At 35.3% G+C, this 22197-nt stretch overlaps 2 protein-coding genes across 2 annotated transcripts; one reads left to right on the top strand and one right to left on the bottom strand.

The window, feature by feature from the left end:
- Positions 1–1636: 1636 nt before the first annotated feature.
- On the top strand, positions 1637–2833 carry LOC144701806 (E3 ubiquitin-protein ligase ATL31-like). Its single transcript, XM_078573574.1, has one exon. It carries the CDS (start codon positions 1753–1755, stop codon positions 2716–2718), a length of 966 nt encoding a protein of 321 aa, XP_078429700.1. The 5' UTR covers positions 1637–1752; the 3' UTR covers positions 2719–2833.
- A 9536-nt stretch (positions 2834–12369) lies between these two features.
- Positions 12370–18121, bottom strand: LOC144701805 (LMBR1-like membrane protein). The gene is made up of 14 exons (XM_078573572.1): positions 17814–18121; positions 15971–16047; positions 15460–15618; positions 15152–15365; positions 14966–15052; positions 14746–14885; positions 14590–14670; positions 14437–14501; positions 14150–14325; positions 13929–14059; positions 13757–13841; positions 13461–13674; positions 13237–13340; positions 12370–13168 (listed from the first exon to the last, which is right to left on the bottom strand). Exons 1-14 carry the CDS (start codon positions 17979–17981, stop codon positions 12740–12742), a joined length of 2130 nt encoding a protein of 709 aa, XP_078429698.1. The 5' UTR covers positions 17982–18121; the 3' UTR covers positions 12370–12739.
- Between the last annotated feature and the right edge of the window lie 4076 nt (positions 18122–22197).

Below are 22197 nucleotides of genomic sequence, written 5' to 3'. Positions count from 1 at the left end.
CCATCCATCGATATCTATCTATCTATCCATCCATCGATATCTATCTATCTATCTATCCATCCATCCAAATCTATCTATCCATCGATATCTATCTATCTATCCATCGATATCTATCTATCTATCCATCCATCGATATCTATCTATCTATCCATCGATATCTATCTATCTATCCATCGATATCTATCTATCTATCCATCCATCGATATCTATCTATCTATCCATCGATATCTATCTATCCATCGATATCTATCTATCTATCTATCTATCTGTCTGTCTATCTATCTATCTATCTATCTATCTATCTATCTATATATCTATCTATCTATCTATCTATCTATATATCTATCTATCTATCTATCTATCTATCTATCTATCTATGTATCTATCCATCCATCGATATCTTTCTATCCATCCATCGATATCTATCTATCTGTCCATCGATATCTATCTATCTATCCATCCATCGATATCTATCTATCCATCGATACCTATCTATCCATCCATCGATATCTATCTATCCATCCATCGATATCTATCTATCTATCCATCCATCGATATCTATCTATCTATCCATCCATCGATATCTATCTACCATCCATCCATCGATATCTATCTATCTATCCATCGATATCTATCTATCTATCCATCGATATCTATCTATCTATCCATCCATCGATATCTATCTATCCATCGATATCTATCTATCCATCCATCGATATCTATCTATCCATCCATCGATATCTATCTACCATCCATCCATCGATATCTATCTATCTATCCATCTATCTATCTCTATCTATCTATCTTTCTATCTATCTATCCATCCATCGATATCTATCTATCTATCGATCCATCCATATCTATCTATCCATCGATATCTATATATCTATCTAGCTATCCATCCATCCATATCTATCTATCTGTACATCCATCGATATCCATCCATCCATATATATATCTATCTAGCCATCGATATCATCTATCCATCGATATCTATCTATCTATTTATCTATCTATCTATCTATTTATCTATCTGTCAATCAATCTATCTGTCTATCTATCTCAGACTGATCATCTCGTCATAACTCCATTAGCCACGTTTTGTCATTCCCCGCCACCAACTATTAAAAAACATTCCTACGAACTCATAACTATAAAATTGTCGTCACCATGCTCGTATAATCTTGCTTTCACATTAATAAACTATACTTACCCGGATACACAAAATCAACGGAGGGAGACTAGGCGAGTCATATCGAACACGTATTATAAAACAGCCGTCGCATTTGAAGACGTCACGCCACGCGGAAACAGCCCAGTCTACGATGACTTCTATCGAGAGGGAGAAATCGAGTGCGACAGATGCCCGTTGACGTTCCATCGCCGCCTGCGCCAATCCACTCGTTTTTGGTCCCGCGGCTGTACTTTGAACAGGCCATAAGCTAAGGTTTCTTCAGAACCTTCCTCGAAAGTCCATTCCACGATAATTTCTTTTTTTTTTTATACTCTCTCGCACCCAGCCGAGAGCCTTCTAGACTTCACAAAACGGTAGAATATACTCCCGAAAAGGAAACAAAGAAACGAGAGTTTGATTTATCAGGAGGCCATCTGATAATTAAACTGACTTGGAGACCTGTGGAAGTACTTGTTAAACTTCTTGGGGGGTCGTGCGATAATTGAACTCCAGGATAAATAAAACTCTCCAAGCGGAGGGGTGAGTTCACCAGTTGGAATTCTTCAAACCGGGGAGCGATGACGACGGCGGTGCAGACCAGGCGGCGTCGCCATGGGCTTCCGGCTCTCTCCTTCTTCTTCTTCTTCTTCATCGCCTCTCTTCTGGGTTTCGCCAGGGGCCAAAACCCGACCTTTGGCCCGCCGGCGAACCCATACGACGCATGGAGAGGAAGCTTCAACCCAGCCATGGCGGTGATCGTGGTGATACTGCTGGTCACCTTCTTCTTCACGGCCTTCTTCTCCATCTACATAAGGAGCAGAAGAGAGAGAGCAGAGATGGAGAGAATGATAGCGGCAGCGGGGCTAGCCCGGGCCGCCGCGCCCCGCGGCGGCCCCGCCGTGGGCGGGCTCTCCGAAGAAGCGATCGATGCCCTTCCCTCCTTCGTTTACTCCCAAGTGAAGGAACACAAGCTCGGCAAAGGCGCGTTGGAGTGCGCTGTCTGTCTCAGCGAGTTCGAAGACGAGGATACTCTCAGACTGCTTCCCAAGTGCGACCACGTATTCCATTCTGGGTGTATCGATGCTTGGCTGGCTGCCCACAAGACTTGCCCCGTCTGCCGGACCAATCTCGAGGCCGTCGCTGCGCCTCCGCAAGAGGTGGCGATAACGGTGGAGGCTGAAGAAGAAGTTTCGGCGGTGCCACCGCCGAGGCGGTGGTTTCCGAGGTCGAACACGACTGGGCACTCTGTGGAGGAACGAGAGCGGTACAGGCTGAGACTGCCGGAGACGGTGAGAGAGGAGGTGATGGCCGGGAGGTTTAGAAGAGCGGCGAGCTGCGTGGCTAGCGGGGCCGCTGAGAGGAGCTCGTTCAAGATGAGGACGAAGGACAGGTGGGCTTCGTTCAAGAGGAGCTTCTCTTTGAAGATCTCGAGAGGGGACGGGGCCAGTACCAGCGCCGGTGCTTCGGATGGGGTTGGCCTGTCTTCTTTCAAGATGAAGGCTCTGCCCAAAGGTGGGAGCTCGGGGGAGAGCGCAGGGCATTGATTTTTTTTCGTTTTTTGTTGTTGTTGTTGTGTGATCTGTGCGTCTTGTAAATAACTGGGAGACGCCGTGGAGAAACCCATTCTTTCTTCGGTTAATGAGAAGAGTTTTATTGCCACGGACGGGTTCAAAACATGGCCTTGGACTTGAGAATTGAGATCAGATCGACGTTGGAGAGGTCGATTTATTGGAATTCATCGGTTGGTCTGTCTATCATCTTGCAGGATGGAGATCTGACTGACCGAGGGGATCGGTTGATTGGATCTGGTGGAGCCATTGAGTGGAATGGGCTTGTAGGTCTAATCAGGCCCATAAGTGGATTGACCTTCATTGGATTTAGATGGCTAGCCTGATAAATGGGCGAGAGAGAGAGAGAGAGAGAGAGAGAGAGAGAGAGAGAGAGAGAGAGAGAGAGAGAGAGAGAGAGAGAGAGAGAGAGAGAGAGAGAGAGAGAGAGAGAGAGAGTAGTTAAATGTAATAAAATATCTTTTACAGAGGAGAACATATTGAGAGAAAATTTTATTGATTGACGTGAGAACCAATAAAAGATTTTTTATTTTAGTAATAAGTACCAAGGAGATTTCTTCGGCAAAATTCAAATAGTTATTTAGTTTATTTACCCCATATAAAGTATTTATTGAATGTATCTATACAGTCCTATTGAATGTAAATTTGAGGGACATGATGACATGTAGATACATTCAATAGGACTGTATAGATACATTCAATAAATAATTTATATGGGGTAAATAAACCCAAAAAAATTTCTAATAAATAAAGTATATCAAAACAACTTCTAATAAATAAAGTTTATCAAAACAACTTCTAATAACGAAATGACACAAAAGGGGTTCATCGATCATATAATGGAGACTAATATTGAACCCCCAATTTAACTGCCATTTCTCTCAACAATTGGCTTCACCAACATCTGGTTTCATGGCCAACTTCTTGCACAATAATTGTCCACAAAAATGTATCTCATAGGGATGAAAAAAATGCTTTGGGTTTACTCAGTATTCTCTCTCCTATATGAAATAATGTATCTTCCACTAAATTCTAGTTTCATTTTAGATTTAAAATGTTGGCAACTTCAAATTATTTTTTTCTTGAAATATTTAGAACCTGTAGGATCCATGTTTGTGGTTTTTTTTGGGATAGAGATAAAATAAGAGGACATCAACATTATGTTGGGATTGAGCTAAAGTCACTTTATCAGATGTTTTGATTTGAGTGTATATGATATTTGGTAATATCTAATATGTTGGAATCAAAATAGTCTAAAGTAATGGAGGAGATGTTAGAATTGGATCGTTAAAAGAAACAAAAAGAAAGAGGCACCTGTTGAGGTAATTATACTTTGGACTGAGGAAACATCAAGCAAAAAAGTAATTAGTCTATTGGAAATATTTACTGAATTATTCATAGAATGAATAATTATTGAATTTGGAAATATTTTAGCTTCCTATTAAGCCTACAATTCATTTAGTTAATGTAAATTAAGTATCATAGATAGGATTGAGGTTATTTAATGCAGATTATATTCATATAATGAACAAGAAATAAGAACTACATTAAGTTGGGACTTTAGGAAAAGAGGTTGAGGAAAACAATAAGAAATTTGAATAGAGATAGAAAGCACGTGATTAAAATTTAAATTCAGAGGTTGAGAGTGACAGGCTGATATTGAGATACTGGCTTAAATAGATTAGATACAATCTTCATAAATTTACATATTTTGATAAGCTATGAATAATGATATTTTTATTTTGATAAATTGTCTAACTTAAGTAGATAGACATAGTAGGTACACATTCTTGTTATTTATGAATAAACATATTGATTCTTATTTTTATATCATTTTAGAAAAAGTAAATAAAAATATGAAACATGAAAATAAACCCACAAAGTTACATTGGATTTTCCCTAAGGAGTCCTGAAATTTCTAAAATTTTACGAAATTTGTGAAGTTTAAAGTATTTATTTGAGAAATAAATAATTGATATAAGCAAATTATTAATTATTTTTTTTCTGGAGAAATGGATTTATCAAATCAGTGGAGAAGATTTTGAAGTGTGTTTAGGTATGCAAGCAGGAGTGAGCCAATAGAAAAGCTAGAGGGGGTGACTCTTTCTAAATGCACTAGTTTGTTGCAAAGTGGGATTAACAATGTGGATTAGCAAGGTTGACTCAGCCTGATATCAGTCATTATAGACTTATTATATTCTAACGCTACATCACTCTGCAAGATCAATAAATGCATTTCAACATCCATTCCCTTCATTTATAGAAAAACTGATAGACTAAATTTTATGTTTGCTATGCGAAAAAAATATGCCATTGTAGTGTGTATATTTTTACTCACCGTAACGATGATATTAAAGTCTTTCTTTTTGTCAACTTTTGTCAAATGTAAGGATGGAGAAAATTGACCATGAATCAAGTTTCTGAAGAGGAATACATGGGAAGTTAAGATCCAGCTTTGATTCATCAGTTTTTCATATTCAATAAATATAGCTTTTTTAATCATTCACCTATGATAAACTTTGGTCTGTAATCTCATTCTTTTTGTTTAGTCCAGTAGTATCTTATCTTAGATTTTTTTTAGGAAAAAAGAAAAAAAGAAGACATCATTACCAGTTTTTTTATTGTACTTTTTCCCACTACTAGGAGTCATGTCCTCAATAGACATGATCCCAACTTGATTTTTCGGTGTAATATCGAATTGAATATGATTCTGAAGACCAAAGATATTGATCCAGAAAAAAAATACCTTTACACAGATCGATTGTGATTCAGGTAAGTGTGATTTGTTCAAGATTCTCAGATGTCCAGCCACTACAAATATACTTGCAAGCCTCAAAACATTAAATATCCTCTTCATTTGATTATAGTGTGCTACCATGGATCTGATGTCCTCGCCATTCAATGTCAGTGGAAGCATCACCTGGGAAGAGGAAGAGAAAGGGGGGAAGGGGGCGCACTCAAAATGACACATGGGTATCAATCGAGGGTGCCCCTCTTATTACACTGTTCAGGGAATTTTCATAAAGGACCTTGAAAAAACTTCATAAAAGTCCCAATCCATAGAAAATTATAGTTAATAATGTGACACTCTAGGCCCATCTATCATCGTAGGTTATAAATTTAGTGGCCCAATAACATTTATTACACTGAACTAATTAATTAACTATGTAAAAATATTAATTAGTTAATCAAGGAATGATTTAACCAAATCTATTTGTTAAGTCATCTGTCTATGGGGTGTCAAACTATACCTCCTGTCCTAGAAGATACAAATGAGTATGTCAAGTCTCTCATGGAAGCTTATTGTCATCAGTTATGGAATATGTATAATCCTTCATCTACCTTGACTCTCAAATGACTTGAACTATGGTCGATCGCCAAATCCTTATTGGTCAATCTAGTTCGTAAGAATATAAGGCAAAATAATAAGATAAAACCTTCTCTGATATTCCACCACCCTGGACAAGTATTTAACTACATCTTCTTCCGTGAGTCAATCTCAAGAAAGAATTTTAGGCAGGCGATTCCATATTGACAACACAATCACCTTCTTAGACTTATTGTTGAACCTGAGGTAGGACATTTTGGAATCTCATGAATATAATCTCATAAGTCATAGTCAAAATACATCCATCCATCTATAACGTAACTTTAGTGTCTCAGGTATAAGGACCACTTATAAAATCGTGATATGAATCATCATGCTACACCTTAGATATAAAACCACTCAGGGATCATATAGACCAATTGAGTTAACTCTTTTCCCAAAATGCACCCATTATCTGTCCTTAGCATCTCCACACTAATAGCTATGGGATCAACTGACCTCGTCATATGAGCTGGACTCAAATTTATTTTTCTCCCTGAATATTTGAAAGATCCATCTCGAGTATCATTCAAATTGGAATATTTAGAGCACATGTTTAAAGACTAGTGATCACTATATTTATGATATTATTTTGATTCACTTAGTCATTACATGTATTCATGGAGTTAAATTTTAATAATCACAAGTGCATTATAATTAATATATTGTACTTATCAGATGTAGAATGTGTGATTGGCTTTCAAAACACATACAATATACCTCAAACTAAAAAATATCCATATAGGGGTAAATTTAAAACATAGTTAGTTTAGGGAAAATATAGATTCCAAACAAAGTATAAAGATACACATGAATCTATATAAAGCCATCTGTTTTCAATTTATCATACATCATTATTAATGTGTTAGTATAGTTAAAATATCTATGCATACCATCTTATTATAGTTATTACATTTTTTATTTTAAAACCATGTTTCATTCAATCAGTCAGTCTTCACTCTTCAACTTCCTTATCACTATACTTTAGGCATAGTGATAAGGAAGTTGATCTGGTAATTTGCTTAACCCCACCCATCAGTCACATAAAAACGAAGAACTTTCTAGTGTAATCCCATTTAAGTTCAGTGAGAAGCCAAAAATATGATACCCTTATTGTTAATGGGTTACAAAGTATAACCTATCCACGAGGTAAAAATATAAATACATAAATAAATGTTTTTTGAATTATTTAACTATTAGGTTTTCCCTAACATAAGAAAAATTTTAAACCAGAATGAAACTAATAATACTGAGACAAACACAACAATTAATGTAAGAAGATTGAAATGTGATTATTGAATTGTCCTGCAAGTCTACAAAAATTGATTGACATTTTCCTAGTAATTATTTTCAAAAGTGTATATAAAGTTTTACAAATAATATATTTATTCCTTATCATCTCCTTAGAATTTTATGAGTACTACATTCATGATCACATTCCTTATGGAGATGATCATTATTGTCTACTAACTAACTATATTCAGTGATTATAAATATTATTGACTAAAATCAAATATCAAAGACAATATTACATATTATTTAAACCCTAATTTCATTTTCATCTGTAAACTATGAAATGTGTTATTAACTTGTCGGACATATAATGATGGAAATATTTAAGGCCGACAAGCCAATCACCCATTGCATGACTCTTTCAATGTTCATTGATGTAAGATGTTCATTATAATGAAGTCCATAAATACATGATCTGACTTGTGAATTATGATGAGATCATAATGCATATATCACTATACTTTAGGCATGTGCTTTAAATATTCTTATTCAAATGATACTTAATAAGGACATGAAAGTATATGTATAGAATAACACTATATTGTCCCACTCATATGATGCATATGGCTGATCCCATAGCCATTAGTGTGGATATACTAAGGATAGATAATGGGTTCTGTTTATCAAAAAGAGTTCACTGAATTGATTTGTATGAGTCCCTAAATTATTATGCCAAACCCTTAATCATTTTGATTCACATCACAATTGTGTAAGGGCTTAGACCTGAGACACCAAAAACATCTTTTTGTAATCGATGGTTATACATGGTACATGTAGAACATGTACATGGTAACAGATGATGGAGACTCATCATACTTCTTTGTACCTTTTTGACTACGAGGTGTAACGTGGCACCCCACGAACAGTATACTACACTTATTGATTGGGTTAAACTGATTCATGGTGAAGCCACAAAGGATACATGGACCTAGGGGGCCACATTCAAATGATCTTTTGGATGTTGGAAGATATACTAAAAGTTAGGAATTTTACAAAAAAAATATTGTAAAGTCTAAATAGGGGAAGTCCCTGAATAAAATTTACCTCGGCCAATATTCGTCAAGTGTCCAACCTTCTTTTCCCTTATCTTCTAGGCTCCACTCTGACATTATTTTATGTGAAATAGGAATAAAAATTCTCTCACCAAAGTGATAAATCTATTTTATGTGAAATAGAGTGGAGACCATGATCTCCACTCTATTTCCCATGTATAAATTACGATACTCATCAAACTTTGGTGGAGAAATAAACATGGTTAAAAGGTTAAATGAGATAAGATAGTGAAGAATATTATTTTCAATCAACTCTTATGATAATTTCCATTATTTCTATATTGGGTGGCAAGTCCTCTTTTAACACCCTATTTTCCAGTTATTTCATATTTTCTTGTCAATAATAGACTCTAAAAATAAAAAGAGTAAAAATATACTCCCATCATGATATTGTATCGGTTACCAGTATAAATTTATTTTAAATGTGAAGATTTTTCATTCAAAAAAATTTGAATAAATGTCCTTATTTTTTTTTTTAAAAGTCATGTAAGCAGTTCGATCTAGTGTAAACTGTACAATAAAACAGATAATCAAGTTTATTTAGGTATACTCTATGATTTCTGACCAATTTATTTATATTATTTTTTTACTAATTAATCAAACACTAAATATTTTGAGACTTTACCTTTCACCATATTCTTTACGTTCCCTTTGCATTTGGATTTATTTTATTTTATAGTTCTTAATCATCTTACTGCTGATTTTACATACATAGAAAATAAAACTATCCCTACAATTGAAAGTATGTCTAACGTAACCCTCCATATAGATAAATCTCTTTCTAGTTTCAATTCTAGAAAACTAAACTTAAAAGGGGGAAATGGGGATTGGTAGAACAATTTGATCTCTTATTTTTTGTATTTCAGTATCCAATGAGATAACTTGAAACTTTCTTTATTAAAATTTATTTTTTATTAATTTTTATGATTCAAACATTTTTTTTTAAAATTATCATAAATAAAATCCTGATTTATATTTTTTTAAAAAAATATTTAAAAATATTATAAAAAAATTATAAATAAAGAATAGGTACTGGTAACAACAGTGAAGAACAAATAATGATCACTAAGCAGAATAGTTACAAAATGTTAAAAATAATAACTTGACTTGAAATCAGAAGATAAATATAGTCTTTCACATTTTTCATAAGACAAGCGTATCCAAACAGATAGAGAAACTTATTCTGCTACAATCATCAAGGATTTGACAGCTATATATTAACAGGATAATAATATTTAATGATCATATGTAGTGGAAAGAAATCTGTATTTATCTTCAGTAATTTGAGGACCCAAATAGGTAAATATTGCTTTTGATTAAGGACTTCACAAATGGATACATATATAACTCCATGCATATAAAAAGGGAATAGGGTCACCCAACAGACAAGAATGAGATATTGATAGATCTATCTGATCTTCAGATTCAATCCAGGAACATCCCAATTAAGCTGAATGGTAAACTCCCCAATTTGAGAAAGAAACATATATTTCTCCTACTCAGTAATTTTATGATACAAACAGCTAAATCACCTGTTTGAGCTCTGGTTCTTCCTTTATTTTTATGTATTTCAAAATTAATTTGCTTGGTTCGATGTCTATTGCTTGAAGTTAACATTTTTTTGGTCCCCAATTTGAGAGCATTAATCAAATGATAATATTGGGTCACTTTGAGGACAAATTTTTCATAAAATAAATAATTGAGGTAAGGTTCATCGTTTATTATCTGAATTTTATTTTCATCTTCAGGGATGTAGTGATCCATTTTGCCTGAATCTAATTATCAATAATGAGAAAAAATCCCTTATCCTTATCTTAATTTCACTTGATCTCACACAATATATATTCTTAGATAAAGATCCTTATTCTTAATACTTTGACATTTTGACATATCTTAATTTACCAATTAGTTTAAAATTATTTGTCATATATTCATTAAAATATTTTATTATTTACATTGATATATTTGTATCTGTGTATATTATATATTTTATACCATCCTGATATTTTATATTTATCCTTATCATTCTATATTTTATGTATACAATGTTTTTATATATCTTCATAATCAGATCCCATATATCCTAAGTATATGAGTATATATTTCTACTCTTATTTATACCTATAAATGATTTCTAATTTTATTTCTACATCTTATACTTGTTCTCTGATACTTTGACATTTACAGTCCTTAATTATTTATTTTAATTACCCATTCTACTATGTAGAAACCAGACTATTCTAATACTGTAAACTAGCATACCTACATTATATTATCTTATTAGCTATTATATTCTTACCACTACATCATTACCTCTTGTATTTATAATACTACCTCTAGTTTTAGTATATATAATACTAGTATTTTATCATTCTTAGTATATATCCCTATTGATTCGTCTTACATATTACTCACTAGTTTAAACTCTATAGATTTTGAATGATTAGATGTAATAATGTACTAACATGTATCCTTTTAACAATGCTATAATTTTCCATTCATTGTAATTTATCTAATAAAATTATATTATACTACTCATTAATTACTCTGATAATACTTTAGGCATAGACCTTGTATTCCTTGTTTATTATATCAAATATTTTATATTTATTCCTATTATTATTCTTACCTTTTTTTACTATTATTGTTGGTATGTATTAATTATTCAACTTCTTTCACATTTGATTCTAATTCAATGTGATTTGATTTTATTTAATTATCTCTATATTGTGTCTGATACTATTTGGATCATTAGTCTGATATTATTTTGCATAATTGAGAGCCAATATTTAACTAAATTCAAGTAAAGTTGTAATATCACTCAATTGAAATATGATTTTGAAGTCCACTATCAATTTCTAAGTAGGTAAATTAAACTTCTGGGTGGTTAAAATATGACTGTCTACAGTTGTAGCAATGGATGATGCCATTATGACGGATGTTGTCGTGGGGGTTATTAAATGTAATTGACTATGGCAGTGTGTGGGGTTCACCTAATGCAGCTAAAGTAGTCATGGAATAGAAACAATGGCTGCAGTAAAAGGCAAAGTAGTGGGTGGTGTTTTGAGATTGTTGGTGGACAATTGTGTGGCCAAATTCATCTATTGTCAAGAGGGTTGTGCCTCCCTCAAGATCCCAGACAAATTCCCTCTCAAAAATACCAATCTCCAAGAAGACTTTTACATTTCATAGTGTTTAAGATCCAAATTTAATCCACAATTTTCGAAAATTTTCTGCTTCATCCACATCTTCTTTTTAAATTCTTATAAGGTCATTTCTTTGCAAACACTGATCATTTTATTATTCATTTCCATCAAGGATATAGCTTCAATCGAAATTAATTCAACTCAGTGAGCATCATGTTGCCAAAATCTTGGCTGTGATACCATTGGTATGATTTCTGACAAGGATGTTGCCAAAAATAACAGCGAATGCAAGATGAGAGAGAGAGGGTTGGAGAAAGGGGAAAAACTGATTGATTCCCCCAGATTCATTGCATTCTGGGATATTTGTACCCTTGTTAATCCTAGAAACAGTTGTTACCATTTCTCACCCAAAGAGGACTATATCAGATACATGCCAGATCAACCCTTGTGTAATATTACTAATGTGGTCAGAAAAAGCGAAGCGGTCTAAATACAAGTTTGAACAAAATTGGAGTAACAAATATTTTTCCCCCTCTCAGTACTTGTCCTTAATTAAACTCTGCAGATAGCTACACTGCAGAATAATGGTGCATGTGCTTAACAGCAGAAGGTCAATCTCAGGCCATGTATTTGGAGGTGTGAGAGAATTCACATATTAAGCTAGATTGCTCTAATGTAGCCACAGCGTGGGAAAAAAAACAAAAAAAAATAGCCCTGATCTCCTCAAATTTCTAAAAGCAGCCTTAGAAAAAAAGGAGACAAAATATGATGAAGCAAGAAAATAATTCTTCATAGAATAAGAAAAGGAAAATGAGATTGGAAATTAATTAATCTCATTTGAATTCTACAATATGCCACATTCTTTTAAATATTTTTTGCATAATAAGTTTATCTTGAACAACAACATATGTTTAAACCAAAGTGAGGTCCATAGCTCTACCCCCAACATCTATATCTTACATAGACCATGCTCATGTATATTTGGCAGTTGTACTATTCATATCATAAACATTTCCTTCTCCTGTACAATATGCCAATGTGTACCCTTTTCTAAAAGGGAAAACTTCCCCATCTCTTTATCCATCAAGGATCCCAGCCAACCAATCAATGACGACCCAACTCCTTTACCATCTCTCCCTCTATCTTCTCATTCCTACCCTATCATCACCATCAATATCATTATCATCATCATCATCATCATCGAGACCCACTCTGTGATGGACGTTGGGCCGCCTCTGGAGCCTCTGAAATATCTCATCCAGGGAAGCAGATGACGATGCCGAGGATGGCGTCTCTTCTGGCATACGGCGCAGAGGGAGGAACTTGTTGTTGCCCACATTGGCTGTGAAGTTCTGGAACCCACTTTTCATGGATGCCCACGTGGCGGCGATGCCCGTTGACTGCCCAGCTGCATTCTCTGAGTCAACGGTTGTTTCTAGAAGTGAGACTGCTACCGGCGACACCGGCAGTTTCTGATGTACTTTCTGTTCCTTCATAGCCAAATACTTGCCTGCAACTATCTCACTGCTGGCCCTGTTCTTTCTCTCTCTATCTGACATGGACTCTACCTGGAGAATGCGGTGAAATGTTAGGGAAAAAGATAGAGATCATGGAAGAACATGGGAAGTGGGTTTACCTTCGCCGGTATGGCAGATTCCTCATCAATTGCTCCATTGAAGTTCCTCGCTAGTGGGATGACTTGTTCCCCAACCTTGCGACCTTGCTCCAGCCATTGTCTCTCTGAAAGAAAGAGAGATGAGGGGAGGCACTAGTGCATCCAGAGAACGGATGGATGGATGGATGGATGAATATATAAAAAGATCGACAGATGGATAGATGAATACAGAGAGAGATTTTTACCCTTCTGAAGAATGATGACGCCGGAAGGATCAAACCCATTCATATCATCATCCTGATCTTGAAACTTGAACCTCTTCCAGTTTCCAAGGAATTCGATCACACGGCCAAAGAAGTTGCTGGCGACCAGGATCGTGTAGACAACCATGATTAGTGGGTAGATCTTGTTGAACCCACGACCAAAGAAGGGCACTGCGTCATCAATATTCCCCATTCTCTGCAAGGTAAACCAGCATCAACCACATCAAAATCATAAAAAATAGCTTCTTGTGTGCAGCAAGATGTCGCTCAATTGTCACCTTCTCGAAAATGGTCTTTGCGCCCCCGAGACGAATGAGATTGAGAAAATTGTAGGAAATAGGAGCAGCATACCGAGCAACCATCCTGAGTGTGCAGCAATATCAGATAATGGATTCACCGTCTGGCCAAAATTGAATCTTGGAATTCCGAGGGAAGATGAAGAAAACTTACGAGCAAATCATAAGCAAGCTCACTGAGCTGGTCTGCTTCGGGGTCAGAGAATAAAACATCAGCATGCCTATCTTGAACAGCGAGTAATATGTACAGATACACATGTACATCAGTGGAACGAACGCGGCTATCTGAAATGCAAAATAAATAATAATAGTTTAGGTCGTGATAGAACTTATAGACAAATATATGGTCAACTTATTAGTCTCGAGATGGTTTACCTGCACAAGCATCTCCCGTTTGCCCACTGCTTTTATAAGGATGGAGAAAAGAGACAAGTCAACGCCGCTAGGGAGCAGTGTTGCCTCAGCCAGGAGAATGGCAGCTGACATGGACCCAAGTGCAATGGCGAGGAGCTTCTCCACTTGTTTTCGTAGAATGCAACGCCAAACCAATTCTGCCAAATCGATTAAAATAGAAAATAAATATATAATAAAAGTAATGATAACAGCAAATTGAAAATTAAGAGGATAACGACAATCAGAAGTTAAAATAAAATAGTATTCACCTAGTGTGTCTAGCAAGCTTCCCAGCGACCCAGTCCGAGTGGGTCTGAAACTTGAGATGTATTTCCTAACATTGTCACCCATTTTTTAATGAACACGAATGCTGTGACATGGCATTAGGTCAGAAATTAAAAAAAATAATAGGAAGAACATACCATCCCGTGGAATCTCGACGCTCATAGTTCTTTATGGTATCCTCCAATTCAAGAGCCTCCATCACATAATTCATGTATGCACTGGAGAATTTGGATAATAATTAATTTATATTAACTATCTAAGAGAAAAAAATAGAAAATGGAACGAAAAAAAACCTTTTGTATCGGTAATACTCCTCCCTAGCTCTCCGAAGTTGGCGGCGTAGAGTAGCCATAGATTTCTCATCCGTGTCATAATCCATATCATTTTCACCTAGTCTCCCTCCTGATGGTTTGAAGGACGGATCTTCTCTTAACTGAAATTGCCTTCCAAAAGTAAAAATCTAGCCTTTCATGATCCTTGATAAAAACTAAAATAATTATGAATTAAATATACCATCTGACGCAACATGTCATCAATAACATCCATATATGGCCTCAAAGGGTCACGCTTGGTCATTTGGTTTGATGTTGCCTGTGTCACCTATTAATGGAAAATTCAAGCCATTATAAAAACAAAATATGAATTAACATATGGAACGAAATAATTCTAATAACTTATGCAAAAGAATGTTGACCTCACCACTATGGCATTTGAAAACTCCTGGTGAGCATCATCAAGGTTTACAGCCATTTTAGCAACCCTATGAGAGAGAACTTTTTGTCGGTTGTCCCAATCAGCGTTCTTCCAGATACTCTTAGGAATCTCGCTTAACCCAAAACCAAGAAGAAATGCACCCGTCACAAGACCAAAAGTATTTGAGCAAGCCATTGCCAAGCCAACGATGCCTCCGCTCCTGAGAACGAGTCAAGAGAGAAGAAATCATTTTCTGGATGGACAAAAACTTCTAAAATTAAAAAATGGACCAGAAATATTGAGAGACTGCTTACCAATCTCTCCGCATTATGATAAGTAAAAGCAGACCAAAAACGCCAATAGAACCCACACTGAGATAGAAAATCAAATTGGCCCTTATGCTTGTTTTCAATCTTTCAGTCACAGTAAAATCTCCTGCGTCTTCGTAGCATTGAATGGTGGGGACCACAGCCCTACACAAATAAGAGTCTCAGATGAAAATTTTTCAACATCATTCAACTATCAATGTATCAAAATTTACAAGAATCTTATCAGATTTAGACAGATATTCTAATAATCCTTTCTTTTCCCCTGTTAACTATAGAATCTTTCATATCCAGCATCATTCTCCTTTTATTCTATTATTGTGTGGTAGATCTATTATCGTGTTCTTGTTCATCATCTGTCTCTATGGATCTCTCTCCACACTCATCTCTCTCTCTAAGTAAATAAACGATAAACTAAATATTTGATCGTTAAATGAATCAGACAAATGGAAAATTTATGTGAGAGATGAAAGTAAACTATGAGAAGGTGGTAACTTACCATGTGAGTGCAAAGGTGCTCCAGTACGACCAGCTCCAAAAAAAACCAATGCCTCCCTGCTCACCGCCAATTATAGTCTGTTGCACAGGAAAAATAAAACGATCAAATATATATATATATATATATATATATATATATATATATATATACTTGAAACAATAAATATATATATATATTGATTGAAAGGATATGAACTACATGGAAAAAATATGAGCAGAGACAGTGATTTACAACTAGATGCAACGATAAAATAATGATACAGCTATATACACAATATTAAATCGTTTGGATGCGCATATGTATTGATTTCTATTCAAGTCACTCCATTTGATGGTTTGAAAAAATTCCTGATCTAAAAATGCAAGGGACAAAAATATATTGATAAGTATGAAGAGTATCATCCACCCAAAACCCATCAGAACCATCATGACAAAGTATGGCACAGTTTTTTTATTAGAATTCATGTTAATTGTAGTCCTCAAAAATCGTATGTGCACTGTGAATATTTAATCAAATGAGAAATTTCCATTCAACTTTCCCCAATACAGTAGACAATAAAATCAAAACGCATTTTATACATAGGAATTCATCGATCAAATCATGCCATGGGGAACGAAGATTAAATTCAATTAAGTTTCCGAAATAAATTCTCATTCCATGCCATATATATCACCCTCTACAAAAAACCATTATAGTTGTGCTAGAACCCCAGTCCGGGCTTACTACAAGAAGGGCCAGAATCGGCAACTAAACAGAGGCGTGGGCTCACGATCCACCAGCGTTGAATGGGGCAACAGAGGAGGTGCTCCACAGCGAATCAATGAATCCTTTGAACCCTTACCTTGCCCTTACATCCCTTCCCTTGACCCACACAAACGCTAACATTATTCTCTTCTTATTCTCGAAGGTGGAGGCTCAACTGGATGGCTCACCAAACGGCGACCCATCTCGTCCTCTTCTTGTGACCATAAACTCTCTCTCTCTCTCTCACCTCCTCATCTCTCTGGATCCGTGAACTGTTGTTTGGGGGAAACTATGGAAGTCGGTTTTAGACCAAGTCGGGTTGGGGTATCATCAAATTTCTGCTAGAAATATATTAAACTTAAGAATCTGATTGAGATCATTTTCCCTAGCAACGTAAATCAGATGTCCCTGCCCCAAACTTTCAGCTCTCCGAACGAATTCTGTACTATTGGGCATCGAATATCTATGGCCTTTGTAGAATCTGTTGTTTTAAATAAATTTCTCTCATAGTTTAGCGCAAGACAAACAGTGTAACATACAGAAATATCAGAATGAAGGAAAATGAAAGAGGGAAAAATAGGAAAATGCAGTCCAATTTCTGAGATCATATAACAAGGTGTTCCTTAAAAAAAAACCGAAGATGGAAAAATCAAATGCCTCATTAGATTGAAGTCTAGGATAATGCATCAGACGACACATCGGACTGCCCAGATATCTGGCAGGAACGAGAATGCTGAAATACGTTAAATTCAAATTTTTGATCAAGTTCCTTTCCGTTGCAACTTTAGGCAGGTGACTCCGTCAATGCCCCAAAATTACGTTCCATTGGAGAGCAACTCTTCCATAATTATCCATAACATCAGTTGAATCCGAGGTTTTACACCCATTTCTCTTTGAGTTTCGTTAGCTAAAATCACAATCCAACGCACGCCATACAGCCTAACATGCAGAAACATCGGAAAAAACGAAAAAACAATAGCAAAAAACAATTCAAAATGAATCCCAATAATGAATAGTCAAACAAAAGAGAAAGGAAACCGAATCAACACAAAATAACAAGCGTCGTCAAGTAAAGGGCACGACGATTGAGAGATCTCACCGTCCAGATATCAGCAGGAACGAGAATGATGATAGAAAGCGAGCAGAACCACGCGTATCCAACCGAGACGAGCACGTATCTGGGAACGTCCGGCCCGGCGAAGTACCGCAGAGTCACCGCCACCATCCCCAAAGTAAGCGGCAGCGATATGAAGTAGAAAACCACCATCTTCTCCCTTCCTTGCTTCAAAATTCTCTCGATCTGCGTCAAATTCTCTCGATCTGCGCCAAATTCTCTTCTCCGACGGCCCGATCTGAGAAGAAACCAAGGAAGAAGAATCGCTCGTCGGGAGAGACTAATACGAGAAGAACGTCGGGCGCGTTTAACTAAACCATCGCGGCGGAGTAGTTTACACGTTGGATTCGCACGTGCGGGGTCTCACAGCCGTCGGATCATCGAGCCCGAAGGTCTTGCATCTGGGTCTATGGATTGGACGGTTGAGATCACACGATGGGGTTGGACTCGGTCTTTTCTAGTTTGATTATAATAGCTAATGTGGTGATGATGCTTTGTGGATTATATTTACTTGAGCATTCAGCCAGTTTAATTGCCATTCTAGATTATAGTTATATTTACTTCGGAATTATATCATGAGATTTCATGGGTGAATTCGTGAACTGGGATGACTTTATGTGAATTCATAATCAACCTCGATTTTTTAGTGGAGTAAAAATTGAGTTGATATTCTTTTCAATTTTCTGTTTTGAAAAGTAATGGGATGTAGCAGATTTTGTGTCAGTTCTTTTTATTGTTTACCTTTTTATTTAGTTTTTAGTCACATCAAGAAGAAGAATATTTACTATTCTGAATCATTTAGATGGATGTTCTATTTTCTTAGGTTTTAGGGGATATTTAAATGGTATTAGGTTGGACATTGAGGACCATGGACCGGTTAGACCGGACAGAACCAGGACCATAGGTTTTCCATGTGAGGTGGATTGGTTGTTCACGTAGGTTTAGGTCCAAGGGTCAAACTTGACCGAAACCGGAAGAAAACTATTGAATAATAATTTAATATTTTTTAAAAAAACTTATAAATATAGAACCCATCATAACCTCTTCTTCAATTCAACTTATCTTTCTTCTGCACTGACTCTGATGATTCTTCATGAAGAAACAGAGGTATGGAGCGAGAAAGACCTAGAGAGGGAGATTGAGAGAGAGAGGGGAAAGAATGAAGGGGGATGAAGGGACATTCTACTAGATGTTATAAAGCTTGTTATGTTGATATTCAACATAACCATAAACATAAATTTTCTACATTGACTTTGACATTGATAAGGCTACCTGACTGGGCCGGTACAGGATCAGACCGGACTTGGACCGAACAAGAATGGACTGGAGGCAGATTGAACTTTAGGTAAGGTTTAGGTCTTTGCCAAAACCCTGCACTGACTGGGACAATCATATTATAAATGGTATCATTTTGTATCTCCAATGAAGTATGCTCCCATGTATTAAGGATGCTTGAACAAAAAGATATGATCATTTTCATTAAAAATTAACATTTTCATTAAAAATGTTAATTTATCATGTTTTATAAAAATTGTTAAGATCGCTTTGTTTTGTTGTGACTGGCATATCAATTCAAAATAAAAACGTTATTGATATGTTCGCTCAAATCACATAAAACATGATTCTACTTTTCATGAAAAACAGAACTTTTCTTTCTACAACTGTTTTTAGCTACAAGAAAAAATGGAGTAACTCTTATTCTACTGTTTTCAGAAGTCTAAGATGAAGTAGAACTATTTTTAATGTTGTGGAGATTTTAAGAGTATAAGCTAATTTTTTTTTATTTTTTATCCTCTCTTCATGTTAAGGTTAAACAAAGCTATTCATCTTGTTTTTTTATTTCCAGTCATAAATTCAAAATATGGTAATATTTTTATGAAATGCACATTACAAAAATCAAAATCTATTCACTAAGACTATAATTTAAAATTTGTGATCTAATCATTTTTTTTCTAAACCAGTTTTTAAAAGTTTGAAACAAAATTTTTTCGAATCAACTGGGAGATTGAATTTTGATTTGAGTATCATAGTACAACATCACTGAGGCATGTCGATGAACTGTTTCAGGATATATTCAATTTCTTTAGTTTTTTCACATTTTGCTTAAAATGTAGATAAAAATATCAAAAATTGTTTATTAAAGATATAAATTAATACACACCACATTATTTTAATGAAATATACCCTTAACCATATTTTATTAATCTTACCCTCTATTATCACATATACTTAACCCTTCTTATTATTACCTATTGTCTTCTGTTTACCTCTTTTCCCATTATATAATATTTTTTCGAAAACTTTAAATCCACTTTCTCCCTATCTCTCTAAATCTTGAACTTCTATCACATAAAATATCTATCCTCACTCACCATTAGACATACTTGAGTGAGTTTAGATGATTACAGATTTAATTTATCAAGGTGAATTAAATTTAAAATGACTTGAAAATAACATTGATAATTGCAATTTCAGGGTTAACATTTGTCGTTGGTGATTGAGATTATTCAATAAAAATATATGTTTAAACGTACTTAAACATACATAGTTAGTGATGAGTAAAGATCGTCTCCACAAGGAATGATGATTTAGGAATTACTTTCTTATACTAGTGATGATCAATGAAAGGATCGACGAGAACAAGATTTGAGGATGTGAGCTAGTGATATCGATTAAAAATACGCAAGCTATAAGTCAACTTAACTTAAATAAAATAGTAAATGCACGTGACGGACATGATGATGGACGATGGTATGAATAACGATAGTGATTGGTACGGTGGCGAGGATGAAGAGATGAGAAAAGAGAGTAAAATGAGAGTGCAAGAGTGATGATAAACCCTAATTACGTTAACTATGGCATTGAGAAAGAGACAATGTAAGGCGAAGATACTTACCTTAGATCCTTACGTTATGCCAAGATCACGGTGATTTACGAGTGCTAGTAAGCTCCCCTCTTCCCCAATGCTTCTCCCCATACACCAAGGACACCAAGAACACTCTTGATAGATCTCAAAACTCACTATCTTTCAATCAGCCCACAAAAGAAGGATGCAAGTTCAAGATGAATTTAACAATTATCCAGGCCTCTATTTATAATATGAGGTTATATGAATTGAAAGAGGAGGGTAAGACTAAGCAACGCTGAAAATTTCAGCTCAATCGGAGTTGTAGATCAAAAGTTATGGCCATTTCAAGTTGGAGCAATCCTAGCCCTTGATTTCATTTTCTCTCCTCGTCAACGTCCTCGGTTTTTGTGCCCGTTAAGAAGTCAAAGCACTTGGTATTCCGTGCGGGTGCCCTTCGTATTCTTTGCCACTTGTACCTGAAAAAAGATAAAGATAAACAAAGAAAAAACATAAAAATCCCCTCTTTCTTGAGGCTGACGTGGCGGCGCGTCAGCGTGACACGTCACCCTCTTTTTTCTTTGTTTGAAATGAGTGGACGTGAGCGTGCCATGTCACCCTTTGCCAAAAAAGCCACAAATACTGAAAAATTCATTTTAAATAAAATAAAACCCAAAAAATACATATAAATATATATTTTTTGACAAAAAAATCATATCTTTCCAAATTTAATGTCAAAAAATTCCAGAAAAACCATATTCTGTCTCAAAAATTATATTATTCTAGAATATACTGTTAGAAAAATGCAAAAAATTCATATTCATTCTAAAGTTAGAGTTAATCATTTTAAGCTTGATAACATGCAAATATGAGTTTAATGCAGATAAACATGTAAATATGATCATATAAGGTGCTAAAAATGCTAGTTATCAAACATCATAATCTGCTGATAAACTCTAAATGCCTCATCAAATGATGTACATTCTAATGCCAATTTTGGGATCATTTTATCTATGTTATCTTCATTTTCATATGGATTTTAATGTCATGCTTTAAAGATAGTAACTGGTTACATCAATAAAGTTTAAGGTAGTTTTTGCATAAATCACAAGTTCAATTAGTTTCAAGCAAAAATAAGCCTTTAAACTATCAACAGAATAATCTATCTCTATTACGTTGGCTTAGATTTTTCAGGAAAACAAATAAAAAATTTTGGTTTTATGAGCCGAGCACCAGAAACACTCAAGCCGGCCACATTCAGGTGAGTGCAGAGGCACTCAAGATGCTGGTGAGCGCCGTTGTGCCTACGGAGCTGCTTCATGTGGGAGGCACGTGCATTCACGTGAGAGGGAAGTGTTTATTTATTAATTCTATTACTTCAAACATGATTCATATAGTTTTACATTTTTAGAATGTTTCAATATGGGATTACTAATGGCCTTTCAAGTTTTAAAATGGCACGGGCCAGGCCGAAAATTTTAAAGGCATATTGCAGCCCAATCGGCTGTGGTAAAAATGAAAGTC

This window comes from Wolffia australiana, chromosome 4 (assembly GCF_029677425.1).
Source record: "Wolffia australiana isolate 7733 chromosome 4, ASM2967742v1".
Classification (NCBI taxonomy): Eukaryota; Viridiplantae; Streptophyta; class Magnoliopsida; order Alismatales; family Araceae; genus Wolffia; species Wolffia australiana.
Note: the sequence above shows the minus strand (reverse complement) of the source record. Positions and strands in the feature narration are given on the sequence as shown.